Source organism: Phoxinus phoxinus (genome assembly GCF_949152265.1).
Source record: "Phoxinus phoxinus genome assembly, chromosome: 25".
NCBI classification, from domain to species: Eukaryota; Metazoa; Chordata; class Actinopteri; order Cypriniformes; family Leuciscidae; genus Phoxinus; species Phoxinus phoxinus.
Window position 1 is genome coordinate 5,549,077 of NC_136900.1, and position 25,795 is coordinate 5,574,871.

At 39.5% G+C, this 25,795-nt stretch overlaps 1 protein-coding gene across 1 annotated transcript; it reads right to left on the reverse strand.

Moving 5' to 3' along the window:
* Positions 1-775: 775 nt before the first annotated feature.
* On the reverse strand, positions 776-21,789 carry flnca (filamin C, gamma a (actin binding protein 280)). Its single transcript, XM_079602980.1, has 47 exons — positions 21,048-21,789; positions 18,182-18,430; positions 17,026-17,123; positions 16,271-16,421; positions 15,902-16,020; positions 15,725-15,802; positions 15,452-15,614; positions 15,169-15,369; positions 14,408-14,545; positions 14,112-14,238; positions 13,675-13,811; positions 13,391-13,584; positions 13,183-13,296; positions 12,887-13,030; positions 12,613-12,736; positions 12,369-12,529; positions 12,185-12,275; positions 11,939-12,108; positions 11,710-11,827; positions 11,343-11,605; positions 10,660-11,257; positions 10,389-10,565; positions 9,678-9,840; positions 9,388-9,548; positions 9,140-9,307; positions 8,824-8,947; positions 8,560-8,716; positions 8,214-8,403; positions 8,093-8,116; positions 7,709-7,953; positions 7,424-7,523; positions 7,192-7,332; positions 5,634-5,762; positions 5,370-5,543; positions 5,095-5,256; positions 4,811-5,014; positions 4,564-4,716; positions 4,340-4,462; positions 4,002-4,238; positions 3,619-3,888; positions 3,386-3,523; positions 3,173-3,288; positions 2,693-2,825; positions 2,301-2,477; positions 1,975-2,193; positions 1,511-1,723; positions 776-1,422 (listed from the first exon to the last, which is right to left on the reverse strand). Exons 1-47 carry the CDS (start codon positions 21,418-21,420, stop codon positions 1,235-1,237), a joined length of 8,097 nt encoding a protein of 2,698 aa, XP_079459106.1. The 5' UTR covers positions 21,421-21,789; the 3' UTR covers positions 776-1,234.
* Positions 21,790-25,795: the final 4,006 nt, after the last annotated feature.

Here is a 25,795-nt window from a genome sequence, read left to right on the forward strand (position 1 = left end):
CATGCACTTGATGTACTGTACCCATGAGGCCAATGATGTACTCCCTGTTCATTTGCTCTGTGGATTAATGTGGTCAAATGAAACTACTTCTGCACTCCTTGTTCTTAGACACCCCAGAAGCCAGACATTCCTACTTAATTCCTATCATCCTTTACAGTTTATACATTGAATTGCTGTGTGATCTGAAAACATTGTTTGATTTTGAGTATACATGTGAAATGGTTTTGAGCCGATTGTTTGATTTTGTCAGAAGAGTCAGGTGTTTTGTGAATGTAGTTTTAAGAATTGGTTTTGTGTTTAATGTTGTGATAAAATGGGTTTCAAGAAATGTGTCTTAGCGATTGGGAAATTGTGAACTGTAATATGAGCTAGTGCTTATGCAAATGCGAATGGGGATCAGTGGGTTAAATATGGGACTCCCCTGGTCTAGACTTTGACTGAACAGAGTGTGTTTGCGTTCTTAAAGGGTAACTGTCGCCAAAATTGAACATAGGCTTTTTTTGTTAATCTACCCGAGTCAAACTTTAGTGTACAATTAATAATTAGAATGGAAACGCCACTTTTAAGATTGACTGTATTTTCGTCTTAGCTCAAAATGCCTTTTGAATGGGAGTGCTAGGGGCACTACAATGATAGCATCAAAATCGCTATTTTTAAAACACTAATGCGGCTCGACACAACATAAAACTGTGCTCGAAGTATCACCTGGGGCTCTACACATGAACTTGAGCATTGTTTGTGTTTGTGTTTGTGTGTGTGGAAAAAAACAACACACTTAGTTTTATTCTTTATTTAAGTTTTAAATAATGCATATTAAATCATTGGTTAAGATAACAAAAAGTACATTCTATAAAGCATATAAAAGCACTGGATACATCTATACACTGTTGAAATTGTCAAAACACAAAATCATTTTGCTGTAATTTTTCATGCCTTTAAGAACAATAAAATCTCTCTCTGTAAAATACTCACATTTTGTCATTTGGTGATTAAACCAAACAGGCTTTCGAAGACATACCTATTAAATTGAACTGTATTCCTTTTTTAATTAATTAAAACTCTTCACTCTTTTAACAAAAAAATGGTACATTGTGGCATCCAACACAGTATTAAATGCATTTGTGTCAAATAGGTTAGCATTAAATAAAGAGCAGCGGCCTCTAAGATCAGCTTTTGTCATAAAATAGGATTTTCTTCAGAGAAGTAGGAACTCTAGAGGTTTGACTTTAGGTGATTAGGGAGCGCTCACATGGAAGGGACTTCCTGGTACAGTTTCATCCCCCCATTTAACAATAACTACATAGTTTCCTTTCTCCTTCACTGTGTAGGTTACATTGTAAAGCTTGTTTCCCATATGTTTAACTGCCACATCTTCACATGGAGTTCTGGGACCATGGACACCAACCATTAGCATGTTTGAACCTGAAAAAAATACAAATAAAATACCCTGAATAATTATGTATTTAGTTGGTGATAAACCATTATTGACTTAATTTTGGTTTTATTTTACCTGCTTTACTACAGTCAACGGAAAAATTGTTCTTCTGGCCCACAAAGGCTTTGGAGAGGCCAGCACCATGACATACAACCTTACTGGCATCTGAAGTTGACTGTGTGCTGGACAGAGAACTGTAAGCTCCGGCCATCTTAGAGGTTTTTGTAACAGTTTCCACAATGACTGATGAAGTTTCATGCAAACTGTGGCCCCCAGACAGACGCATACCTACAACAAGATATATATATATATATATGTTAAAACCCATAATCACAACATCTAACTGTGCAAACATTACATAGTTTACTGGATGTCCTATGACTTATTTAGGGTAAAACTGTTCCTGGTTCAATACAATCTAAGCTCAATGGCAGCATTTGTGGCATTATTATGTATTAATTAACAACAACAACAACAAAAATCAGGGAACATTCCATCACATCAAAGAACGAATTTCAATAAATTTGTGTTCATCCTACCTGTAACCTTTGCTTTGAAGGGACTGCCAACAATATGCTGTGGGCCACCATATTTGATGCATATAAGATAGTTTCCTGGTGCCATAGGTGTATACAACACTTTGTAACCTTCTGGGCACTCAGTGCAGTCCATTTTGACCTTTGAGGGACCATCAATAGTAACCGATAAGGCGCCTGATCCAGCCTTGCATGTGTTGACGACAAACTCAGAGGGAACCCCTACAAAACAGTAAGAACATTAGATTAAAATTGGATCTCCTGGTGATTTATAACCGATTTATATCACTCATTTTTGCACTTATCAGAATATTACAGTGGACTAATACCTGTGCGTCCACCCTCAAGTCCTGGGCCAAAGGCAGACACCATTCCTGGATCTCCAACAGATTCTGCTTCTCCAACACGGACTCTGAATGGGCTTCCCGGGATATGGCTTCCATTGAACTTCACATCAATTGAATGAACACCATTCTCACGTGGAATGAAGCGAATTGCATTCTTGTCTATGAAAAGGATGGAATTATAATGTTGTAACAATTAAAGGTTGTTACATTAACATTTAACAAAGTAACATTTCAGTAAGCATTTGCCATCTTTTACAATCTGTATTGTATAAAGCGCTATATGAATAAAGATGAATAAAGACTTGTTTATATTTGTCTTAAGAACATGGGTTATTTGTTGTCATGCTTTTAAATAAGTCAAGTCTACAACTCACCGCTATCCAGTTCAGTGACATAACACTCCTCTACTACACCAGAGGGGGCATGTACTTTAGCATCTATGACACCCCTCGCTCCATTCCTCTGAACCGCAAATGAGGCTTCCTGGTTAACCTTTAAATCCTTCTCCTGCAAGTGAAAAGAGGAATGAAAGTTTGATTTCTGACTCCAAAAAGATGATGGATGGATGGATGGATGGATGGATGGATGGATGGATGGATGGATGGATAGATGGATGGAGCACACATAAGAACACTTAATCCTTGCTCAATAAAATTATAGCATGGCCGTGGACAGACATGGAGTCGAATTACATTTCGAGCACAAAAATAGCTGAGCCATGACTCAAAGAGCAGAAAGAGTTCACTGTTGCTGTATAGTTACTATCATGTGTTCAATGCATGTTATATAATATCCCTCATTGTTCCTTATTGTTTTGTAAGGTACAGGCTAGCTGTGACTAACTTAGAGCTTACCTGAAGGCTTGTAACAGTAAGTCGACGTGCATCATCAGACAATGTGGCAACAGGAACAATGAAGGGGCTATCTGGGATATGTTCATTATTGAACTTGATGGAAACTTCATAGTCACCTGAGAGGAGAAATGGGGAATGAGAATGCAATGATTTCATCTGGTTTTGCTATCTGATTTTAACTCAAATCATAGCAAACTTCTTTGTAAACCTTACCTGGCTCTTGCACAATGTAAATAACACCACAGGATCCATCTTTTCTGTCTTCAAATGAGATTTCAGCCTTGCTTGGCCCCTCTATAGCAATAGACAGACCGCCCGCTCCAGCCTCTCTTGTCCAAATACTAAATTCAGCTGTCAGAGGGTAATGAAAAGAGAGATGCAGTAAATGAAAGAGAAAAAAAATGTATGCACATTTCTAGCATTACAGAAATAAGAAGAAAACATACCAGGAACTCTTGCAACAGCTCTCTCTAGGCCTGTGCCTCCAGCCCGGACCTTGTGGGAACCTCCTTCCCCGAGAGGCCCAACTGTGAACTGGAAGGGGCTTCCAGGGACATGCTCGCCCCTGTATTTGACGTTGACGGTGTGAGAACCCATTTCGACAGGTACGAAGCGGACTCTGTAGGTACTGTTCCCACTATCAACAATCTCTGCATCTGTTACATTTCCACCAGGGTTGGTCACCTGGGCTGTCATTCCCTGGATCCCTGTGTCACCTGGAAAAGGGAGAACAAGTAAAGGAAACGATGTAACAAGACCTATAGGCGGTGGTGGGGGAAGGGGAAGAGGGTGGGGGGGAGGGAGGGTGTACAGCATAATAATGATTTACCCTCTTGCCGCACTGTACCAAAGCTTCCCAGTCGTTCTCTTCCCAGGAAGGACCCAAATACATCTCTGAAAGGGTCGCCGCCAAGCTCTGTGCTCTCCTCTACGTGTACTTCCCGCTTAGTCTCACCAGCATGTGACTTGCTGATTTCGGTGCGTTCTGTACGTGTGTAAGTGTGGCTACTGCGTGTGAAGGTACGAGTTAAGCGCTCCTGTGCTGACATCATCTGAAACCAATTTCCTAAGTAGAAAATAAATCAGATTTCAGAAACCTTGGCTAATACTGTCACATGTAATTGTATTCTAACTCACACAATCTTCTTTATTGGTGTTAGTTTTTACCTGGGATTTTAAGGTTTAGGTCGCATGCGCTGCCCACTGAAGCAATAGAGGCAGCTTGCCTTTTCCTTGTTATACTCTCCTTCATCCTTCCTTCTCCTGTTATCTTCACTGTAAAAGGACTTCCTACGGAGTGGTCCGGGCAAACAAAATGTTACAAATCTCTGCCGTAATGGACTGCCAGCCTACATGAGCATATCACTGTAAAGAAACACTGAAAAAGTAACCTGGTATATGTTTGTCTGCAAACTTGATGTTGATGATGTAGTTGCCTGGTTCAGTGGGGCAATATGTCACTTTACATGTTCCATCTTCCACATCCTCGCAATTGATATCCACTTTACTTGGACCCTCGATGGACAATCCAAGACCTCCATATCCTTTGAATCAAGACAGCGTGGAAATAAATGAAACTAGGTGTATTACACCAGGTTTGAATTTGAAATCATGCATAGACAAACTGTAAGAACATACCAGCATTTCTGGTGTCCACAAAGAACTCGGCCACTTCAAAGGTATGAGCTTCCACCAAACCTTTACCAAAAGCCTTGACTCTGCTGGCCTCTCCAATTTCAGTTGGTCCTACCATTATCTTAAAAGGGCTGTTGTTCACATGTGTCCCACTCTTCCTCACGCTGACCTCATGCTCCCCCACTTCCTTTGGGGTGAAGGAGAGACCTGGTGAAGCGAGGGGAGCAGAGATTAATCAAAGCCAATCTAGTATATTCAGAAAGCATTTCATGGCCTCTTGTACTTACCAATGTGCTGGTTGGGCAACCTCTTCAGAAGGCAAGGTTCGTCCTTTCCTGATGGAGCTTTGATGCTAGCTGTCAGATAGCTCAGGTCTGTTTCTGTGATCTTCAGTGAGACGTCCGCCGCCGTGCCAACGTTCATCTGAGACCTTCGGAGTGAATCATCACCTACAAACACAGACATATTAACGGTAAGGATTGTAAGTCACCATGGGCAAGAGTTCAGTTATTTTTACCAGGTCTAATTTCTAAAAACACAAGTGACACATTTCGTATCATACCAGTAATTTTTGCAGTGAAGGGGCTGCCAGGAATATGGCTGTTGTCAAACTTGACAATGATGTTGTAATCACCGGGTGCAGTGGGCAAGTAGGACACAGTGCACGTACCATCTTTATTGTCCTTACAACTGATTTCAGCTTTAGATGGACCTTCTACAGCAAGGGACAAACCACCTGTGAAGGGGCAAACAAAATGGACTATTTGGCACACTTTTAAAAAATATATATTTATAAATTTGCTTTTCTGCAAACACCTTTATGTACCTTGTCCAGCATTCTTGGTAACAACCGTAAAAGTGGCCAGTTTATTGATTATCCCATGACATAAACCAGGTCCATAAGCGGTCACCATCCCACTGTTCATTACATCTACATAGAACTGCAAAGGACTTCCTGTGAACATAATTACATTCAAGCTGTGATTCTGTAACCTACATGACACAATTTCACTGACATCTTAAATTAATTAAATTAAACAGGTCTGAGTACATGTTTGAACACTTAAAGGTAGGGTAAGCAATTTTTTTCATAAACACTTTTTATTATATTGGTAGAAACTCCCTTCACATCCTGATAGCAATCAATAATAGAAGTGGTCTAAATCTTTTTCTTTTTTTTTTATCTCAGGACCAAAAAATGAAAATCATTTCCAGACTTATTTTTGGGACAAAAAGAGATTTTTGTGGAAAAAATCTGGTTTTCAACAGAAAATAATTTTATTTGAAAATTGCACTGATAATTCATTCTCTCTTTTCCAGCACGCGCGCACACCTTTCTCTCTCTCGCGCGCTCTGCGTCTCGGGGGGTTGTGGGGGGGTTGTAATGCATAGATTTAAATATTGGGGGGGTTATCTCCCCCCCAACCCCCCCACAAATTACGCCCGTGCTCGCGCACCTCTCTCTCTCGCTCGCTCTGCGTCTCTCGCGCGCACTTCTCTCTCTCTCTCGCTCGCTCGCTCTGCGTCTCGCGCGGCAGAGAGGAGCAGCGTTTTAATTCCGTTAAACACAGATATTATGTTGCTTCTCTAATTTTACATGCAAGTATAGTCGAAATCACAGCACATATATTGTTTTTATCTCATGTGTATTTGATTTCATCAGACGACGGCTCGATTATCAGGATTTTTGTGCAGATTAACATCTTGGAAGGGAAAGCTATTTTTTTTCATAATGGGTCGCGTTTCAGTCACTATTTCATATTAATTTGTTCTTTCTCCCTTTCCCCCCGTGATTTTGTCTATATCGCGAATATAAGACGACCCCCCATTTTTCAGCCTATTTTTAGGACAAAAACCTTGTCTTATATACGGTAAATTGAATAAATGTTTTACTGAAGATAGTTTGCAGTGTCATCAGCAAAAGTCAGCTTCAAGACTCACAAAGAGTTTGTAGGCCGACCCGGGGGTATAATAATGGGGTTCAATTATTATTACAATGTTATGTGCTAGAGGCAATTTCACACCATCTCTCATGACTCTTTGCAGACTCTAGCCTGGCTGTGCGTGTTCATGTGTTTTGGAGTGTGGCTTTGGAGACGCTCTGAAGGGAGAATGGTATCTTATGCTTTCAAAGCTAGCTTGCTATGCTAGCCTCTCCAAAATTGCCTACCTTACCTTTAAGCCACATAAAAGTATACATTCCTGTCAATATAACTATAAATCAAAGCAACATGATATAAGCGAAACTGCTAGCATTGTGTGTTTGCAATTGCAAATGAGTTTGATATTATCAAATAAAAGTTATTATTTTATTTTAAGTACATCTTGAGTGCTCAAATGCTTTTTGGGCCATTTCGCAACATAATGTGAAAAGGGGGTCCAACCTGGGATGTGGTTGCCATCATACTTTATGTCCATTTCATGCAGGCCTCTCTCTGTAGGCTGGAATTGCACTGTGACTGTTCCATCTTTGTTGTCCCTGATGAAGGGACGAGCTGTCTTACCAGAGGGCATACGCACCTCCCCTGCAAATAAAACAGACGTGGGATACTTCCAACAACTGCACACAAAAGTAGTATGATTTTTGCTCTAAATTAACATGATTAAAGATGTTACCACTGAGCTCTCCTTGCTGGACAGTGAATGGGATAACTAAGTTCAGGGGTTGAAACATGGGTTTTGCGTCGTCTCTCGGTGCAACCGGCTGATCTGTAGCCTGAGATAGCATAAGAAAGACAAGCAACAATGATTTCAAAAAGTGCCCTGCTTACTGTCACTGCAGTACTGAATATTTGATCCATTCTGTTGTAATGTCCCTGGTATTGATATCAATAGATCTATAATTGGATTATCAGGCCGGTGATACACAGTTCAACACACCTGTTCAGAAATATCACTCACCATGACTTGAAAAGGGCTTTTAGGAATATGTTGCCCTCCGAAGCGGATTGTGATGACATATTTTCCCGGCTCGGGTGCAGTGTAATATATGTCGAAGGTGCCATCTGGATTTTCTGTAACATCCATATCCAGCTCAATGCCATTTGGGGTCAGAACTGTACATGTCACCTTCCCTTTTCCAGCAGCCTTGGCATCCACAGTGATGAATGTCTCTTCTGCCATCTTAATATTGGGCCCAAGATTTTCTGCTCAAATAACAACATTGTTAAAAAACTGAAGAACTTATGGTAGAATATTGTAATGGTAGAATATTTCATTATAGAATATATCACCATTATACAATAATTCATACAATTATTTGAAATTCATTTTCGTATTCCTTACCAACACCATGTCCTCCAATAGACACTGAAAATAAAAAGCAAGAAACAACAACAAAAAATCAGTAAAATCAGACTTACGAAAAGAAAGCACAAAACACCAAGCACCAAAATGGAAAGAATACCTGTGAGCAGACACTTGCTGGCATCACCAGTTGGTAAGGCTTGGATACTGTAAGGTGAGTATGGAATGTTATCTCCACCATACTTGATGGTTATGGTGTAGCGGCCAGTCATATCTGGCACATAAGATACAGTGTAAGTTCCATCTCTGTTGTCTTGAATGCTGGCTTTTTTTGGCTTTCCCTCTGGATCCTAAATAGAACGCAATGTTTAAATGCACTGCTCTGGTAATATATGCCTTATTTTGAGGTTTTATATATATATATATATATATATATATATATGTATATATATATATATATATATATATATATATATATATATATATATATGTATGTGTGTGCTCACAAGGATTTGAACTGTCAGAAGGCCTTTCCCTGCATCACGAGCATCAATGGTGAACTCCACTGGTAGACTGGCAGCAACTCCTTTAGTGTCCAGACCGGGTCCGCTAGCCCGCACCTTACTGGCATCGTGTGAGGGGCCTGAATTGACTTTGAATGGACTGTTTACAACCACAAAATAAAAGAGATGGAAATTATGTCTTTAAGTTACATTATTGTCATAAGGTAACAATTAAATAGTCTAAAATGCATGACTTTAAGATCTTACCTGCCAGGTACTTCTTGGTTGGCGTATTTGACAGACACTGTGTGCGGCCCCTCCTGTGCAGGGGTGTAGTTGACGGTGTGTGTTCCATCTCGGTTGTTTTTTACAACAACAGGCTCAAGAGTTCCTGTAAGACAGAACATGTTCAAGATTTCAACGGTCAGAGGCATATACTGAATTCAGAACCGCATCCTAGTATACTACTCGTACTTCGAATTCAGCAATTCTTCTACAGTGTAGAAGTATTTGAACAAGTTATTTAGTGTTAGACTGGATCAGAGCATATTTTTAGTGAACTGGAGGGGTTCATGTTTTGTACCTTTTGGTCCATACAGCTGGACCTCTAGAGGAGCCAGTCCTGCTTTGCTACTGTCCACAGTGAAGGTTTGTGGAACATGTGCGGTAACTCTGTTAGCAAGTCCAGGACCTGAGCACTTCACCTTACTGACATCCACCACATCCTTAACCAGCACCCGGAATGGACTGCCTGAGAACAGTAACCCCAAATATGTAATATTGTATTGGTAGTTAACATCTTTATAGGTAATTAGATAGACAATATTTCACCTGGAATAGGATGGCCTCCATAAGTGATATTGACATCGTAGTCTCCAGCAGTGAAAGGCATATATTCAACACTGCAACTACCATCTTTGTTGTCCTTACAGAACATTTTGGATTCTGATGCTCCTTCAATGGTCAAACCCAAACCACCTGTCCCAGCACCCCTTCAAAATGATAAGAATGGATGTACAATTAGATGTTAACTTCACACATCTAATCGAGCTTTAAAGCAACTATGACCGTTTCTTTTAGGGCATCGATGATGCTACAGTATATGCATACAGAGTCCATACCTTGTCTCCACTGTGAAGCAGTTGGGTTTGTTAACTAGCCCACCTTCCAGGCCTGGACCATAAGCTCGAACACGTGTTGGGTCACAACCTTCTACAACTGACACCTTAAAGGGGCTCTTAGGAACAGCAACATCATTATAGAAGACCTCGATCAGGTGCAAACCTACACAAAGCAAAGAAGAACTTCATTTGAAGAACCAAACTTCATAGGCTACATATAGCTGTCTTGCACATATTTCATTATTGAATATTATTTTATTTCGTTTATATTTGCATCTATGAAATAAGAAAGAACCTTCAGAGTTTGACAGCATTTAGCTTTTCACGTGTTTCTATAAAGTATTTGTAATAGGCTCTGTTTTAACCGTGAACTGCAGCTGTCATTGGTATTAATATAAGATGTATTTCTGTAGAGGGCCCTAGCCAGGCACACAACTATTTAATGATCTCTTTTTACAATGCATTTCCTATTTATAAACTCCCTCTCCATCTGTCATATGCACTCATTGAGTACCGCTTCTAAGCTCTAAAAGCTTCTCAAACCCCCTTTGCAGGAACCCCTAAACTTTGCGGGAAAGTGTATCCCAAGGGATGATATACCCAATCCATTGTATGCTATATACATAAAATATTTAAAACTCTTTGAAAAAACCCTCACTTTCAACATATTTTTTCCTTAAACATAATTTGTTCTGTGTTTGAGTGACATACCATCCTCAAAAGCAGTATATTCCACTCTATATGTGCCGTCGCCCTTATCAGTGATATATGCGTCTGTGTTAGCGCCTGATGGATTGATGATGCGAATCTTGACATGATTCCCTCCTTTGGTCTTAGTCTGGGCCCGGGCATCCACAATGAAGTGTGTTGTCACTTCCCTGAGGACCCCTTAAGTGACAGAAAAACAGGAAAATAAGGTATAATTGATTTGCGGTTGGAAAGTTAATCACAGAAAGTTGTTGTTTAATTTTTTTTATATTACCTCTTGGCTCGACTCCTGGTCCATACACTTTAATCCCACTCGTGTCCACTGACGGCTCCACCTGAACATGTATGGGGCTCTTGGGCACCTGCTGACCTCCATATTTAATTGTGATGGTGTGTGTCCCATGAAAGAGTGGGGTGTAGGTGACAGAGAATGTTCCATCACTGTTCTTTTGAATACAAACTTCAGCTTGAGCCCCTGAATCTGACACAATCTCAATGGTGAGTTCAGCCTCTCCGGCTCTACTGCAGTCCACTGTGAAACTGGCCACCTCACCAGCTTTAGCCCTCTCTAGTCCTGGTCCACTCACTATAACCTTGCCAGCATCCAGAGCTGGCTTGACAGCAGCTTTAAAAGGAGAGCCAGGGATATGAGCTTCCCCAAATAGGATATTGATGTTGTAGTCACCAGCCTCAGTGGGCAAGTAGAAAACAGAGCAGGTTCCATCACCGTTGTCTTGGCACTCAATCTTAGCCTCACAGGGGCCTTCCAATGTTAGACCCAGACCACCAGCACCTGCCCCTTTTGTGTCTATAGTGAACGGTGCAGGCTGACCCACAATACCACCCTTAAGTCCTGGTCCATAGGCACGAACCTAGTGGGAAATCCAGTAACAATAAATTATAGAGCTCACACAATAAGTCATGAGACCTTTTATTCCCAATAAGCTGTGCTCTTACTTTGGAAGGATCGGCAGGCATGAGTCCCTCCACAGAAAAGGGACTTCCTGGGACAGGGTTCCCATCATAGCTGATGTCCACCTTGTAATGACCCTCCTCAGGTGGGATGTATTTCACACAAGTGGCCTCTTTTGTCTTGTCCGATTCCAACTTACAAGGTATTGGTCTACCAGAGGGTGAGGTTATGCTCACTTGTACCATACCCTGTCCACCCGCCCCTTTTGTGCTGACAATAAACTCTTGGTCCTTTCCAACTTCCACTTCTGCAACACATACAGCGGTTTAGTAAGCATTAGAGCAGTATGCATACAGTTCAGGTTGTACAATACTCTGGCAAGTGGTTTAACTGTTGAGTTAAAGTGCTTACTTTCATTTAGGCCTTGAACTTTGACTTTGCCAAGATCGAGTGAAGGGGCAACTGTGATTTTGAAAGGGCTTTTGGGAACAGGATCTCCACCATGTGTGACCATGATAGTCAACTCACCCTAATTTGCAGAAAATTAGGCATTTATTGATGGTGATACATAAACTTTCCAATCTTAATAATATTCATGTTCAAAGCAAATGGCATGGAATAGATGATAGTGACCCCTGACCTGATGAAGAGCAGTGTACTTCACAGTGTAGGAGTAATCATGATTATCAATGATCTCAAAATCTTTAACAGCGTTTCCTTTAAAAGCAGTTTTGAACTGCACATCTGGTTTCGCCTTTCCTGCTCCCTTTGTGAAGATGGTGAAATGGGTTGGAATATCCACTTGAATGCCTGTAGAGGCAGAGTTTTGTCAATTAAAATGAATTTCTCTGGGGCTTCAGTTCTTAATGTTACGGCTTGCACTCACCTGTCTTGTTCAGTCCAGGACCTTCAGCTCTGACTTTACCAGCATCATGTGACGGATCCACCTTGACTTTGAATGGGCTGCTGGGGATTTCCTGTTTTAAGCAGAGAATGGTTATATATGTTCACTTAGCATTAGTGTGCATTTGGGTGCAGGCAAGAAGCAAGAAGTTTGTTCAGTGCTTTACCTGATCTGCAAAAAGCACCATGATTGTGTAACGGCCAGGGCCAGGGGGTGTGTACTTGACAGTGAAGGTGTCGTTGTCGTTTTTAATGATGTCAAAATCTATATCTGCCTCTGCTGGACCCACCACACCTGGGGCACATTTGATGCCAATGCTAATATCACCTAAGATATAGTCAGAAGGGTTAGCCACATTAAAACTAGATTACAGTTTCAAATAATGATAAAACAAACTCGTGTATGCAAACCTTGGCCAGCTTTACTGCAGTCGACAGTGAAGTAGGTGGGCTCATCTGCTTTTAGGCCAGTTTTCTCAACTCCAGGCCCATAGACCTTCACTTTGTCAGGGTAACAGCCTTCACCAACAAGAACCTTTAAAAACAAAGTTTTCAGCTATGGTCTATAAAATCAGCAATGATGTGTAAGAACAAAGCGAAACCTCAAAGAAAACAATGACTCAACTAACGGTGCTGTTACAACACATTATAATACAAACCGAAATGCTACACTGGGAATACTCACTCTAAAGGGACTCTTGGGTACGTTGACCTCCCCCCAGGTAACTATGATGGTGTGCTTCACCGGCTTGGTAGGAACATACACACAAACAAAAGTGCCATCTCCCTTATCAGTAATTTGAATGTCAATCACACAGCCCTCAGCATCCTAGAAGAAAGTTTGCAGAAATATAAGAATTGACGTTTGCATGTATGTGTCTTTGTCATCTGTTACCTGTTAACACTGCTTGTACTGGCAGGACTAATGCTTAGATGTCTACAATCATGGCCAAAGCATTGAGAATATTACACATATTTAACCTGAGCATAGATCTTCAGACTTCCTTTGCCAGCTTCTCGAGCATCTACAGTGAATTGTGTTGATTTGTTGACAATGATTCCGGTGGGCTCCAGGCCTGGCCCAAACGCTTTGACCTGCACATGAGATTCATCAGATCAATAACACTGACGCTGACAACAAAATAAAATCAGAGATGACTTTTGATTATTGTTTCCATGTGTAAACCACCTTCTCAGGGAAGACATCATTAGCTGCTGGAAGGATATGGGCCATGAATGGGCTGTCTTTGATATCTTCATCATCACAGATGACATGAACTGCATAATCTCCGGGTTCGGTGGGCCAGTAACGCACATCACAGGAACCGTCACCTTTATCATCACACTCAATCTTTGCTTGAGAAGGACCCTCAATTGAAAACCCTTTAAAGAAAAGAGATGGTATATAAAAATCAGCTGGACACATACAAGAAAAAATCTTAATTATTGTCTTCCTTATGTAGAATTACCTACCTAGAGTTCCTACTTCTGTTCCAATGGCTTCAACAACAAAGTCAGCTGACTTTCCAACCATTCCAGTCTTCAAGCCAGGACCCCAAGCCCGCACCTTTTGTGGTCCAGCTTCCTTGCTGACTTCCACTTCGAATGGGCTAAAATTATGACATTTTAAACAGTGATGAGATTGAACATAAAATATAATAGAGGAAACTTCACCAAGTAGAACATGTTCCTGGATCAACATCCTTGTTCATCTGTGATTTCCCTCTGATATTAGGGATAAGGGTAGGGATAGGGTTAGGGCAATGTTTTTGGACAGAAATGTTGTTCCAGAATCAACAAAAATTGTTGATCCAGGAATATGTCTTGCTTGGCAAAAATCATGGCAACCTAGAGGAAGGTGTGTATATTTGCATTACAGTGGTTAGCTAAGATGTACAACTAGCTCTTACCTGCGTGGGATAGGTTGGCCTCCCCATGTGATGTTTACATTATATTTTCCAGGCTTAACAGGGCAATAATCACACTTGAACTCTCCATCACCAACATCCCGTACATTCACAGGCACCTCTACTCCTCCTGAAAACATATGCATAGAATACTCGGCATTCTGAATGTAAATGTTTCTAAATGTAGAGACTAAGAATTGCAGCAAGGATGTCAAATGGATTCATTATGTAGTCAAAGTGTACACAATTAATAGGCAAAGTATCTAGCCAAGTAAGAAAATGTAACACATCTGACTCACCTGGCCCTTTCACAGAGACCTTTAACTCTCCACTTCCCGCTCCTTTGGTAAAAACGGTGAAATCCACCACCTCCTTAGCCCGAACGCCCTTAGGCTGCAGTCCCCGGCCAGTTGCACGACAGGCATTAGCATTGCTGGCTGATGGGGAAAAAGAAACAAAATCAACATATTGTAAAATGTCCCAAACTTTTTTTAAATGCACAGACTGAAGCAGTGTTAGTAAGATCAAGCGAGGTGCTGTGCTTCTGGTCAGTTGCTCTGATGACAAACAGGGAAACTGGACAAGTCAAGAATAAAATATAGGACATTCATAGAATACAATACAAAAAACATATCAGTATTACAATAACAGATTGCTAGAATGGTCATTTTATAAACATCCAAACTGACGGTATTACAAAATGTTTTGTTTTTATAAAGATGTATAAAATCTAAAAAAAATGTAAATGCTTTTTTTTTTCAACATGGTACTAAGTTCATGTGTTCCTCCAATACAAACACATAACTTTGGTATTGCTCTTTTCCTACCATGCCTCTTTTAATAATAATAAATAATAATAATAATAATAATAATAATGAGGGAGTATCTGCTTCGGAGGCACGGCAGAAGGTTTAGGGTGCGCTACAAAATAAACAATTGTGTTTTTGGTGTGACCAAGGGGAGATTCTTTGACTTTCTTTGTTGCACACTGTTCCAATATGGCTGACACATTTAAAGACATTTGATTAATTCAACAAGATATATAAGAAAAGATGATTACCCTCAGAGATGTGCACTTTAAAGGGGCTGTTAGGTATGGGCTGCCCAGCAAAGGTCACATGGATGGTGTGCGGCCCCTCCTGAAGAGGTTTGTAGGTGCAACGGAAGATGTTATCGCCCTTGTTTTCTAGAATAACTTCCACAGTGTTGTTTTTATTCTGAGGGTCAACAATGACCACACTAACATCTCCAGCCCCAGCACCTGAAACGAGTGAGACAGAACCGTGAGAGCAACTTCATATAGAAAAAACTCTTCCAAAACACATTTTGTGCATTCTGCTCACCTGCAGTATAGATGTCAAAATAAGTAGGTTTATGGGCCACATTGCCATCTGCCTTAAGACCTGGTCCTCGAGCCTGAACTTTGCTGGGATCCCCCAGAGCCTTCGCCACATTCACCATGAAGGGGCTCTTATCAATGTCCTGACCAGCAAAGAGTACCTTCACCTGTGATATAATAGAACAAATAAACAACCATGCAACTGGAAGCAAACCAGTTTATATCCTCAAATGGACACTGTACAACCAACTGTGTTCTTGTACTAACTAATGCATACCTTGTGGGGTCCCTCAACCTTGGGCATATAAGTGACAGAGAATGTCCTTTTCTTGTTATTGTTGGCGACAACTTTAGCCTTAATTTTAAGAAAATTAAAAGATAGATTTGGTTTGTTTCACAATGATGCAACATTTACAGAATGTTAGAGAAACGTACAGTATCTGTCACTTCTCACCTCCTCAGTGTGGCCCTCTGGGTCCTCTACATACACAATCACTTCACCAAGTCCAGCCTCCAGTGTTTCTACAGTAAATACAGCTGGCTTCAAAACCATGTTCCCCTGTGGCTCAATACCTGTTCTCATACAAATAAAAATAAACTGTCATACATACAAGTCTTTCAACAACAGCAATACTCAGAATGTACATATTGAATACTTGATTGTATGCAAAGTACGCAAATACAGCATAAATAGCCCTTATTTTAAAATTAATTTTACTAAATCTGTATGTGTGGCTCAAAAACGTATTATTAGCTTTTGTGCTGACAAACACGTGACGTTTCAGCTGCACTTGGAGAACAGTATAAGCCTTAGTTTGCTCACCTGGTCCATAGGCCTTGGCTTTTTTGGGGTACAGCTGCTTTGGCTTAAGAGGGGCTCCAGGCTTCAGTTTAGCTTTGGGAAATTGAGAGAGGTATGTCATCACTGAATGCTCATCCACATCTGGATCCACAATTTCCTCTGGAGCAATCACCTAGAGATCAAAAATGCATACATGTCAAATGAATTCAGAATTAAGCATACAGGGGCTCATTAACTAATAACTGCTTTCAAAAAGTTTTCAGGAAAAAAAAAAGTTATTACACCAGATTTCCATTGCAGAAGAAACTAGTGAACTAGTCAGAAAGCCTGTTTATGATGACATAAACATTGCAGAAAGAAGCCACACCCTTCCAGAATTTCCTTTTCACCATCACATTGGTTCTACCATCACAAGGTGGTGGCAATCTCTTCAGATGCTATATTTATCCACAGAGCCGAGGTTCGAGAGCGGCCTTCGACAAGCCAAGGGCAGGATTCACCAGGAGCCAGACCCCTCCCACACCCCCCCAACAGTCAGCAGGGAATTTAGCCTCAAGAATGTATGACACACACGCTACACCATCCATGGAATCTCACACTTATCCCATGAGGATAACGGAGCAGGCACCACTACGTGTCAAAGTGAAGGAACCACTAACATTTTACACAAACCCATGCCTACACTACCTTCCTTATGGCTTCCTTTTATACTTTTATGTATAATATTTCAAATGAATTGGCTAAACGAGTGGTGTTCATGTTGAGTGGAGGTTCACCTGTGGCACACCGAGCCAGTCGTCAGCCTGCTGCATGGCCTCACGAGCGTTGGCAACCGGCTGGTTGGGGTCCCATTTCTGCCAGTCAGGGCACAGACCTGCAGAAAGAGTTACATTGATATGAGTGAACACTGTAAAAAAATATTTTCATGATTTGTTATCAGAACTTCTTATCTTTTGTCAAATCAACTTCGATAACTACTGTGTGAAGATAACATACTATTTTGAGTTTCTGTTTATTAAACCATTCTTCTTCATTGTATTAACTCAAATTTTTAATTACAACGAACTCAAAATTTTAAGGCAACAAGGTAACTTGCTTTTTTAAGTTAAACCAACATTTTTTTTTACAGTGCATTACAGTTCTTCATTAACGAGGTCTTAAGCCAAAAACTAAACTTAAAAAGTAAAGGAAACATTTTATTGAAATGTTTTGAAATGACCTAACTTTATAAATCAGTTATGATATCAGGCCTCCCATAAACTTGGTCTGCTCTTTATAAATTGTTTATTAAAAATGTCAAAAGAAACATATAATGTAACCAAAATATAAAATGATAATGGTAATGCTGTGATTTGTCAAAAGCCAGCAACACCCTGTATGGTCATGACTGTCTCACAGGGACTGTTTCATATCAGCTACACTGAAGTAAACACTTTACTTCACTACCCCTCTCCTCAGGACGGCTCCATGTGAGCAAAGAGTGGCGCAGGAAGTAGGTCATGACTCAGTTTAAACATTTATATATATATTTTATTATTACCATGTTATTATTTATCTTCCTAATGACAATAAAATGGGTTAAGCTCTCTATAAGTAAAGGAGAAAAGGAGGATAGTCGCACAAAACCATTCAGAATTTTATTAAGACTGTATATACTAATTTAGTGTTTAAGGATTTTATTACATATTCATATACTTTTTACTCGTTTTATATTGGCACTGAAACTCAATTATGACAATGAATTATCTTGTGTTCTTGCACTTTTGTCTAAAAAAATCTAAAAAGAAGATAACCATCAAATTGGTCAAAGCATTGAATATAGCGTGAGAACCCAAAATCTCTGAACAAATGTGATTGTTAACCAGGACTGTTAATCCAAAACACAAATGCCCAAAGTCAAATCGAGCAAACAGCCTGATAATGTGTACTTACCAGGGGCGCAGTTGTCCACGAGGGCGCCAAGGGCTTTGCCATCCCTCCAGTCTTTGTTAAAGTTGTTAATAGGCAGCTCTGGAACCTTGTTCTGAATCCAGCCCAGCAATCTTTGTTTGGGAGTGAGTTTCTTAACCTCTTCATCATCCTCATCATCCCACATGGGCATGGAGATGGAATAATGGAGAATGAGTGTCCATATGAGACCCAGAATCAGTTTCAGGTTCCCATCTACAATGGCTTTGCTGTCTACACAGGTCAAAGACAATCACACACACACACATCAGTTTACTTTAGCATCTCAGAAATAACACTGACATCCAGATGCGGGCTGTTAAACGGATAGTTCACCTAAAAATGAAACTTCTGTCATTAATTACTCACACTCATGTCGTTCCAAACACGTAAGACTTTTGTTTATCTTCGGAACACAAATGAAGAATAAAATCTGAGAGATTTATGTCCCTCCATTGACAGTCTGTGGAACTACCACTTTGATGCTTCAAAAAGTTTGTAGAAATAATTTATATGAATTAAGTGTTTTAGTCCGAATTTTCTGAAGAGACATGATCGCTTTATCTGACAAATATATTTAATTTAAGCTTTTATTCACATATAAACGTTCATCAACTCACACATCAGTTATAGTAAATGTAGGCTCAAGCTTGTTTGATTGATGTGCGAGAACCAATGAGGTTCATTCTCGTGTTACGCATCATGTTTGAGCTTCTACAAGAACCAATGAGGTTCATTCTCGTGTTACGCATCATGTTTGAGCTTCTACAAGAACCAATGAGGTTCATTCTCGTGTTACGCATCATGTTTGAGCTTCTACAAGAACCAATGAGGTTCATTCTCGTGTTATGCATCATGTTTGAGCTTCTGCAAGAACTAATGAGGTTCATTCTCGTGTTACGCATCATGTTTGAGCTTCTGCAAGAACCAATGAGGTTCATTCTCGTGTTACGCATCATGTTTGAGCTTCTACAAGAACCAATGAGGTTCATTCTCGTGTTACGCATCATGTTTGAGCTTCTGCAAGAACCAATGAGGTTCATTCTCGTGTTACGCATCATGTTTGAGCTTCTGCAAGAACCAATGAGGTTCATTCTCGTGTTACGCATCATGTTTGAGTTTCTGCAAGAACCAATGAGGTTCATTCTCGTGTTACGCATCATGTTTGAGCTTCTACAAGAACCAATAGGTTCATTCTCGTGTTACACATCATGTTTGAGCTTCTACAAGAACCAATGAGGTTCATTCTCGTGTTACACATCATGTTTGAACTTCTACAAGAACCAATGAGGTTCATTCTCGTGTTACGCATCATGTTTGAGCTTCTGCAAGAACCAATGAGGTTCATTCTCGTGTTACGCATCATGTTTGAGTTTCTGCAAGAACCAATGAGGTTCGTTCTCGTGTTACGCATCATGTTTGAGCTTCTACAAGAACCAATGAGGTTCGTTCTCGTGTTACGCATCATGTTTGAGTTTCTACAAGAACCAATGAGGTTCATTCTCGTGTTACGCATCATGTTTGAGCTTCTACAAGAACCAATGAGGTTTGTTCTCACATGTCCAGGCAAGTAAAGTTGAGCTTCTGTTTATGTTTTCACTGATCAATTTTTAAATGTGGATAAATGCCTAAATTAAATCGGTTCATCATATAAAGCGATCGTGTCTCTTCAAAAGAAATTGGACTAAACTGCTCAAATCATATGGATTAGTTTTGCAATCTCTTTATTAACTTTTTGAAGCGTCAAATTGGTAGTTGTGTAGCTGTCAATGGAGGAACAGAAATATCTCAGTTTCATTAAAATATTTTCATTTGTCTTCCAAAGATGAACAAAAGTCTTACAGGTTTGAAACAACATGAGGGTGAGTAAAAAAAAAAAAATGTATTTGTGAGTGAATTAACCCTTTACGTAGTCAAATCTCCCCTAAACAACTTCACACAACTGGTTTACACAAAGTCTGTTAATCTATCAAAGCAGCTCTAAACATCGACCAATAAACTGCAATCCTACAGTGACTCTGTATTCATTAACACTCCAACAAATTTTTACATGAGACAGATTAAGGTAACCTTTCACCTCATAGAAAATATAACAAACAAGCTGTGGCCGTTACTATTTTCCATTTCACTGACCCATGGAAGCCCAATGTGTACATGGTGCTGAAATACTACACCATCTGACCTGACACCCGAACTTTAGATGGAGGCAAAGAAGTGAGTATCTGAATGCTGATAATGTTTACCGGCAGGCTGTGTGTGTGTGTGTGTGTGTGTGTGTGTGTGTGTGTGTGTGTGTGTGTGTGTGTGTGTGTGTGTGTGTGTGTGTGTGTGTGTGTGTGTGTGTGTGTGTGTGTGTGTAGAACTTCACTTCTATTAATAAGTAATTAGCCTAACAAATAATAATTTATGAATAATTCACATTTATTAATAAGTAAATCAGAAGTAGGCTACAAATATTTTAAACATCAACCATGTGAAGTTGTTATACACTGGGACGATCTTTACTGTAACTCTTCGTTGGTAAGTTACACTTTAGATAATGGAACACATATTCACTAACTCGTTGCTTTTTAGCTTGCATATTACTCGCATATTGGCTGTTTAGTACTTATAAAGCACATATTAATGCCTTATTCTAGATCCCTTAACCATACCTAAACAAAACCTTGCATAGGCTACTATCAATAAGCAATTAGGAGTTAATTGATGGGTTCCCTTATCTGAAGTGTTAACGAAATGTTATAGTGTCAAAACAATGTTATATAGCCTAACTTAAATATAAAAACAGAAACGTATTTAACTTTAAGAGTTGGTGTTTTTTTCCTGTCTAACTAGTTAAATCAGAACTTACCTATTGACACTAATTTGATTCGCTCTCTGTCCAGAAACTCCAGCGCCACCGACACGTTCTCCAGTTTCATTTGTCGGAAGTTTGGTCTGACGTTATGCTTTCTATACATTTTCTTCTGACTGAGGACCTCCAGAAGCCCGATGAGTTTGAGCCCATCGGCCAGGTCTTTCTGGAGGTCAGTGAGGCTCTTATTGACGCATTTGAGATGTTCGTTGCACCATCTGGTGAAGGTGTTCTGCTGGATCTTCTTCCACGGCGCGTCCTCGGCCAGATCTTTCTCTGTTGCTGGCATCTCGTCCTCTTCCTCTTCCCCAAGGTCTGTGCCCTGGTAATACTGAGGCGGTAGATCGTCTAAATGTGTGTAATTGCTCATGATGGACTCTTCCTTTTATACTTCTAATGCGAGAAACTCACAGCTCGTCACTTTTGCGGGAGAGTGTCAGATGCGCGCTCGCTATTAAACAGATCAAAACTCGGATGAAGTAAAAAAACAAAAACAAAAAAAAAACAGATAGACTTTCACAGATACTTGTGAAAAGGGATCTTCTGTCAGGACGATGATAGATTATCCGATTTACGGTTTACAAGGCGGCCAGTCCCCGTTTTTAATTCTCAGTACCCTGCCAAATGTAGTCGCTTCTTCTTAATGGACACTTCGCGTTTGAAGAATATCACTTTTTGACAAATGAAGAAGTCACTTCTGCCGCTCCACAGTTCGCAGGAGTGAGACTCGGTTTGAAATGAAGAGAGGGTGAATGAAGGGGGCTTAAATGCACCCAGGACCCCTGGGATTACATCACACTGATGTCATGCTGTATACTGGAGTATGACGAACTAGATTTCTAATTCTGAAGGATATCTATCATAGATCAGATTGGTGGAAATGAATGAGACAGTCTGTGATTGGCCAGTTGAGACACACTTATTTCTGGACTGTCGGAGTAAGTGGGCGGGTGAATGTCCTCTCATTTGTAAACTGTGCGGTCACCAGCCCTGCATGACAAAGTCACAGCAAAAATAGAGAGTGACGGCGCAACACTTTACATTATGCGTGTCACATAGGCTGTTACACGTTATAATAAATGATTAGTGAATGAGGAACGATATGTAATTACAAACAGATTATCCTACTGTAAATAGCGCATTTTTTAAAGATTTACGCATTTTAATTAATTGTAAAATTCCATCAAACTGAATTGAATAATCCTTACATATTATTCATATTGTAAATTAAACATTTTAAATGAGTGAACAAACTAACTAGAGCATAATAAAACATTTAGTAAAAAAAAAAAAAAAACTTGGGAATGGACCATTTAGTTCACTCTAAAAAATGATGGGTTGTTTTAACCCAATTTTGGACAAAATATGGACAAAACCAACCATTGGGTTAAATTTTTAAATTGCATTTTTGATCCAATGTTTGGGTTTGTCCATATTTGACCCAAAATTGGGTTAAAACAACCCAGCATTTTTTTGAGTGTAGCTATGTGATTCATATTCATTAATTAAAAATGAAAATATATTATAGTTTAAGATTTATACAAAATGTTTTATTAAGCTTATTCACACTTTTTTATTATATGTTTTTTACAAATTTAAATTCTTAATTGATAATATCAATAACGGGTAAGGATTATTCAGTCAATTTCATGGAATTTTACTATTAATTGAAATAGGCCTCAATCTTGAAAAAAGGCTTAAACTTAGAAAATAGGCTTTATATATTATATTATATTATATTATATTATATTATATTACAGGAAAACAAAGTCCAACTGTGACTAAATATAATATAGGCTTAAACTTAGAAAATAGGCTTCATATATAATATAATATAATATAATATAATATAATATAATATAATATAATATAATATAATATAATATAATATAATACAATACAATATAATATAATATAATATAATATAATATAATATAATATAATATATAAAGCCTATTTTCTAAGTTTAAGCCTATATTATATTTAGTCACAGTTGGACTTTGTTTTCCTGTTTGCACTATTATTGTTGTTTGTCATGGTGTCTGATTTGACTTCTTCACTGTCAGCTTTGTATTTAAGTTCCCTTGTTTCTGTTCATTGTTGTCGAGTCTTGTCAATGTTTGAATGTGTGTTATGCTACTCTCTTACATTAGTTTACACCTACAAAGCTTTTTACTGCGCATTTTTTCTGAAATTTCAAGCAGAAGTTCATAAATCATAAATTAAATACGCTTGTAACAAGATCAATCAGAAATCTTGTTCATTCATTGTCAGTTATCTGTTTTTCTTTTTTTTAAGTTTATCAACCCAATACTTAAATGTGAAGTGCTTTTTTATCAGGACATTGGGATCCCTCTGCCTTTAAACATGTGACTGGTATCAGGTGTCACGTGACAGAAAATGCTTTCAAATTTTAATCCAGTCAGAGCATGGCATGTGCTCTTGCACTTTACTGTGGTTTGGTAATGTGACAGCAGTTGATATTGGTCTGTTTATTGAGCAAATGAGTGACAAGTGTTCAAAGTAAAACATCATGTAGCCTAAACCATCACATAGTCTCTAGGAAAGGGGGGGGGGGGGGTGCAAACATGTAGCAGATTGTGTATGTCAAGGTTTGTTACTTCATCCTGAAATGTTCTAAGAAAGGTCAATGTTCTTGTTCATTTATAGTCTCTGATTATATAGGTCTTGAGTTGCAATAGTGTTGTGTTCACCAATGTGTATTTTTGGGCTGTCCCCTCTGTGTAGAGCGATGACCAGACAAAGTGACTCAGCATGGCAGATTTAGATAAACACTTCGGACTTACTGACACATCACTGACACACCAAATGATTAAACCTGCATTTTACACGCTCATTCAAATCTGTAACCCAAAATACACAAAAATATTATATTGTAAGAGACAAAAAAATGATAAGACCGAGGTTTATTTTTCAGACAAAATTTGGTCAGCACACTGACTGATTTTCTTATTAATGTTGATACACCTGTAGAACAAACTTTTAAAAAAATTATTGAAGACACTGAGTGATCGTTGATAATGCTGGCTAGAGAAAGTAAGTGCATTAAAATTGAGTAACTTTAACTGTAGATCCTCCTTTAGTAGCAGATCTTATAGATCTGTCTTGATAGCACAGCCCTCTTCACCGCAGCATCTCAACTGGCCTCAGGTGAACACATTTTCTTCTTTTTCAGCCATTCTTTCATTGTTGATTGCTTGTTTGCTTTGGATCATTGTCATGTTGCATCACACCGCCTCTCTAAAGCTTGAAGTAATCGACTGCCGTCTTGGCATTTACCTGTAACATGTGTTTATACACGAATTCATTGTTCCTTTAGTGATTCCTGAGGCAGCAAAGCAGCTCTAAACCCTGATGCCCCCTCCGCCATGCTTCACAGTTGGGATGAGGTTTTGGTGTTGGTGTACAGTCAGTGTTATTTTTTCTCAACTGTGCACAAGACATTTTCCCAGATGATTTGTGGGACACCAGGTGGTCTTGGCCAAACATATGAGATATGCTAGACAGCAACGGTTTCCATATTTGTTCTCCTTTCACAATCAGTGTTTTTCTGATAGCGGAAAAATGAACAAAGAATTCAGCAGTTTGTCGAATTTTCTGTTTGTAGTCTTTTGCTGTTTTGAGGACTCTTCCCAGACTCTAGGATTGCTCATTGTGCTCTTAGAGTGATCTTGGGAGGATGCCTGCTTACTTTGTCCGTTGTGCCTTGTCAATGAACACCGTCTTCAATACAATTCTGAAAAGTATGGGTTACTAGTTGAGTCAGATTGTGTCAGTCTATAATTTTTACTTAGATGAAGACCAAACCACATTTTATGAGCAACCAATGTAGAAATGTAGATATTTTTAAAGAGTTCACAAACACAGGTTCTTTCTTGCCAATGATGGATCATACGTAGCTCTTCCTTGTTGGGGAAAAAAACAAAACACTTCCCAACAATTCGGCTTTGGCTAAGCCACACCCTAGAATGTAGATTGACCAATCACAGCGCAGCCAAGAACGAGCTCCCATAGAGGTCCGACACTTTTTCACAGCGCTCCATTGACTTTAATTAATAATAATAATGAATAATTTGTTACATTTATATAGCGCTTTTTCTGAGACCTCAAAGCGCTATACATAGAAGGGGGGAATCTTCTCAACCACCACCAATGTGCAGCATCCACTTGGATGATGCGACGGCAGCCATATTGCGCCAGAACGCCCACCACACACCAGCTTACTGGTGGAGAGGAGACTGTAAGCTCATTAACACAGGCGACTGTAAGCTCATTAACACAGGCGTCTCATATTTTTGGTCTCGGCAGGCTATTACCGTCGTAGTTTTATCAAAAATATGGTTAAACGTTGTGCCTGGGGCATTTGTAACACAGATATGTGTTTCCCAGAGAGGTTGGAGTCCGTTTTTTCCCCTTCCCAAAACCGAAGTCAAATCCTGACAAGTGTCGTCTTTGGATTAAACTGTGTGGACGTGGACGTCCTCAGTCAGCGAAACCCCTCAAGATCAACAACACACTTTTGTGCTCTCTTAGATACATTGTGCTTTTAACCTTACTGTGAAGTTATACTAGTTAGACAGTTTTATGATTTCGGTTCTCTACCCTAATTGTTGATACGCTAGCACACGCTGCTAATAAATACAACTTTATACTCGCGTAGTCCGTTTGCTTTGTAATAACGATTATAGAAGTGAATAGAGACCCACCCAGCTTTGCATGAACAG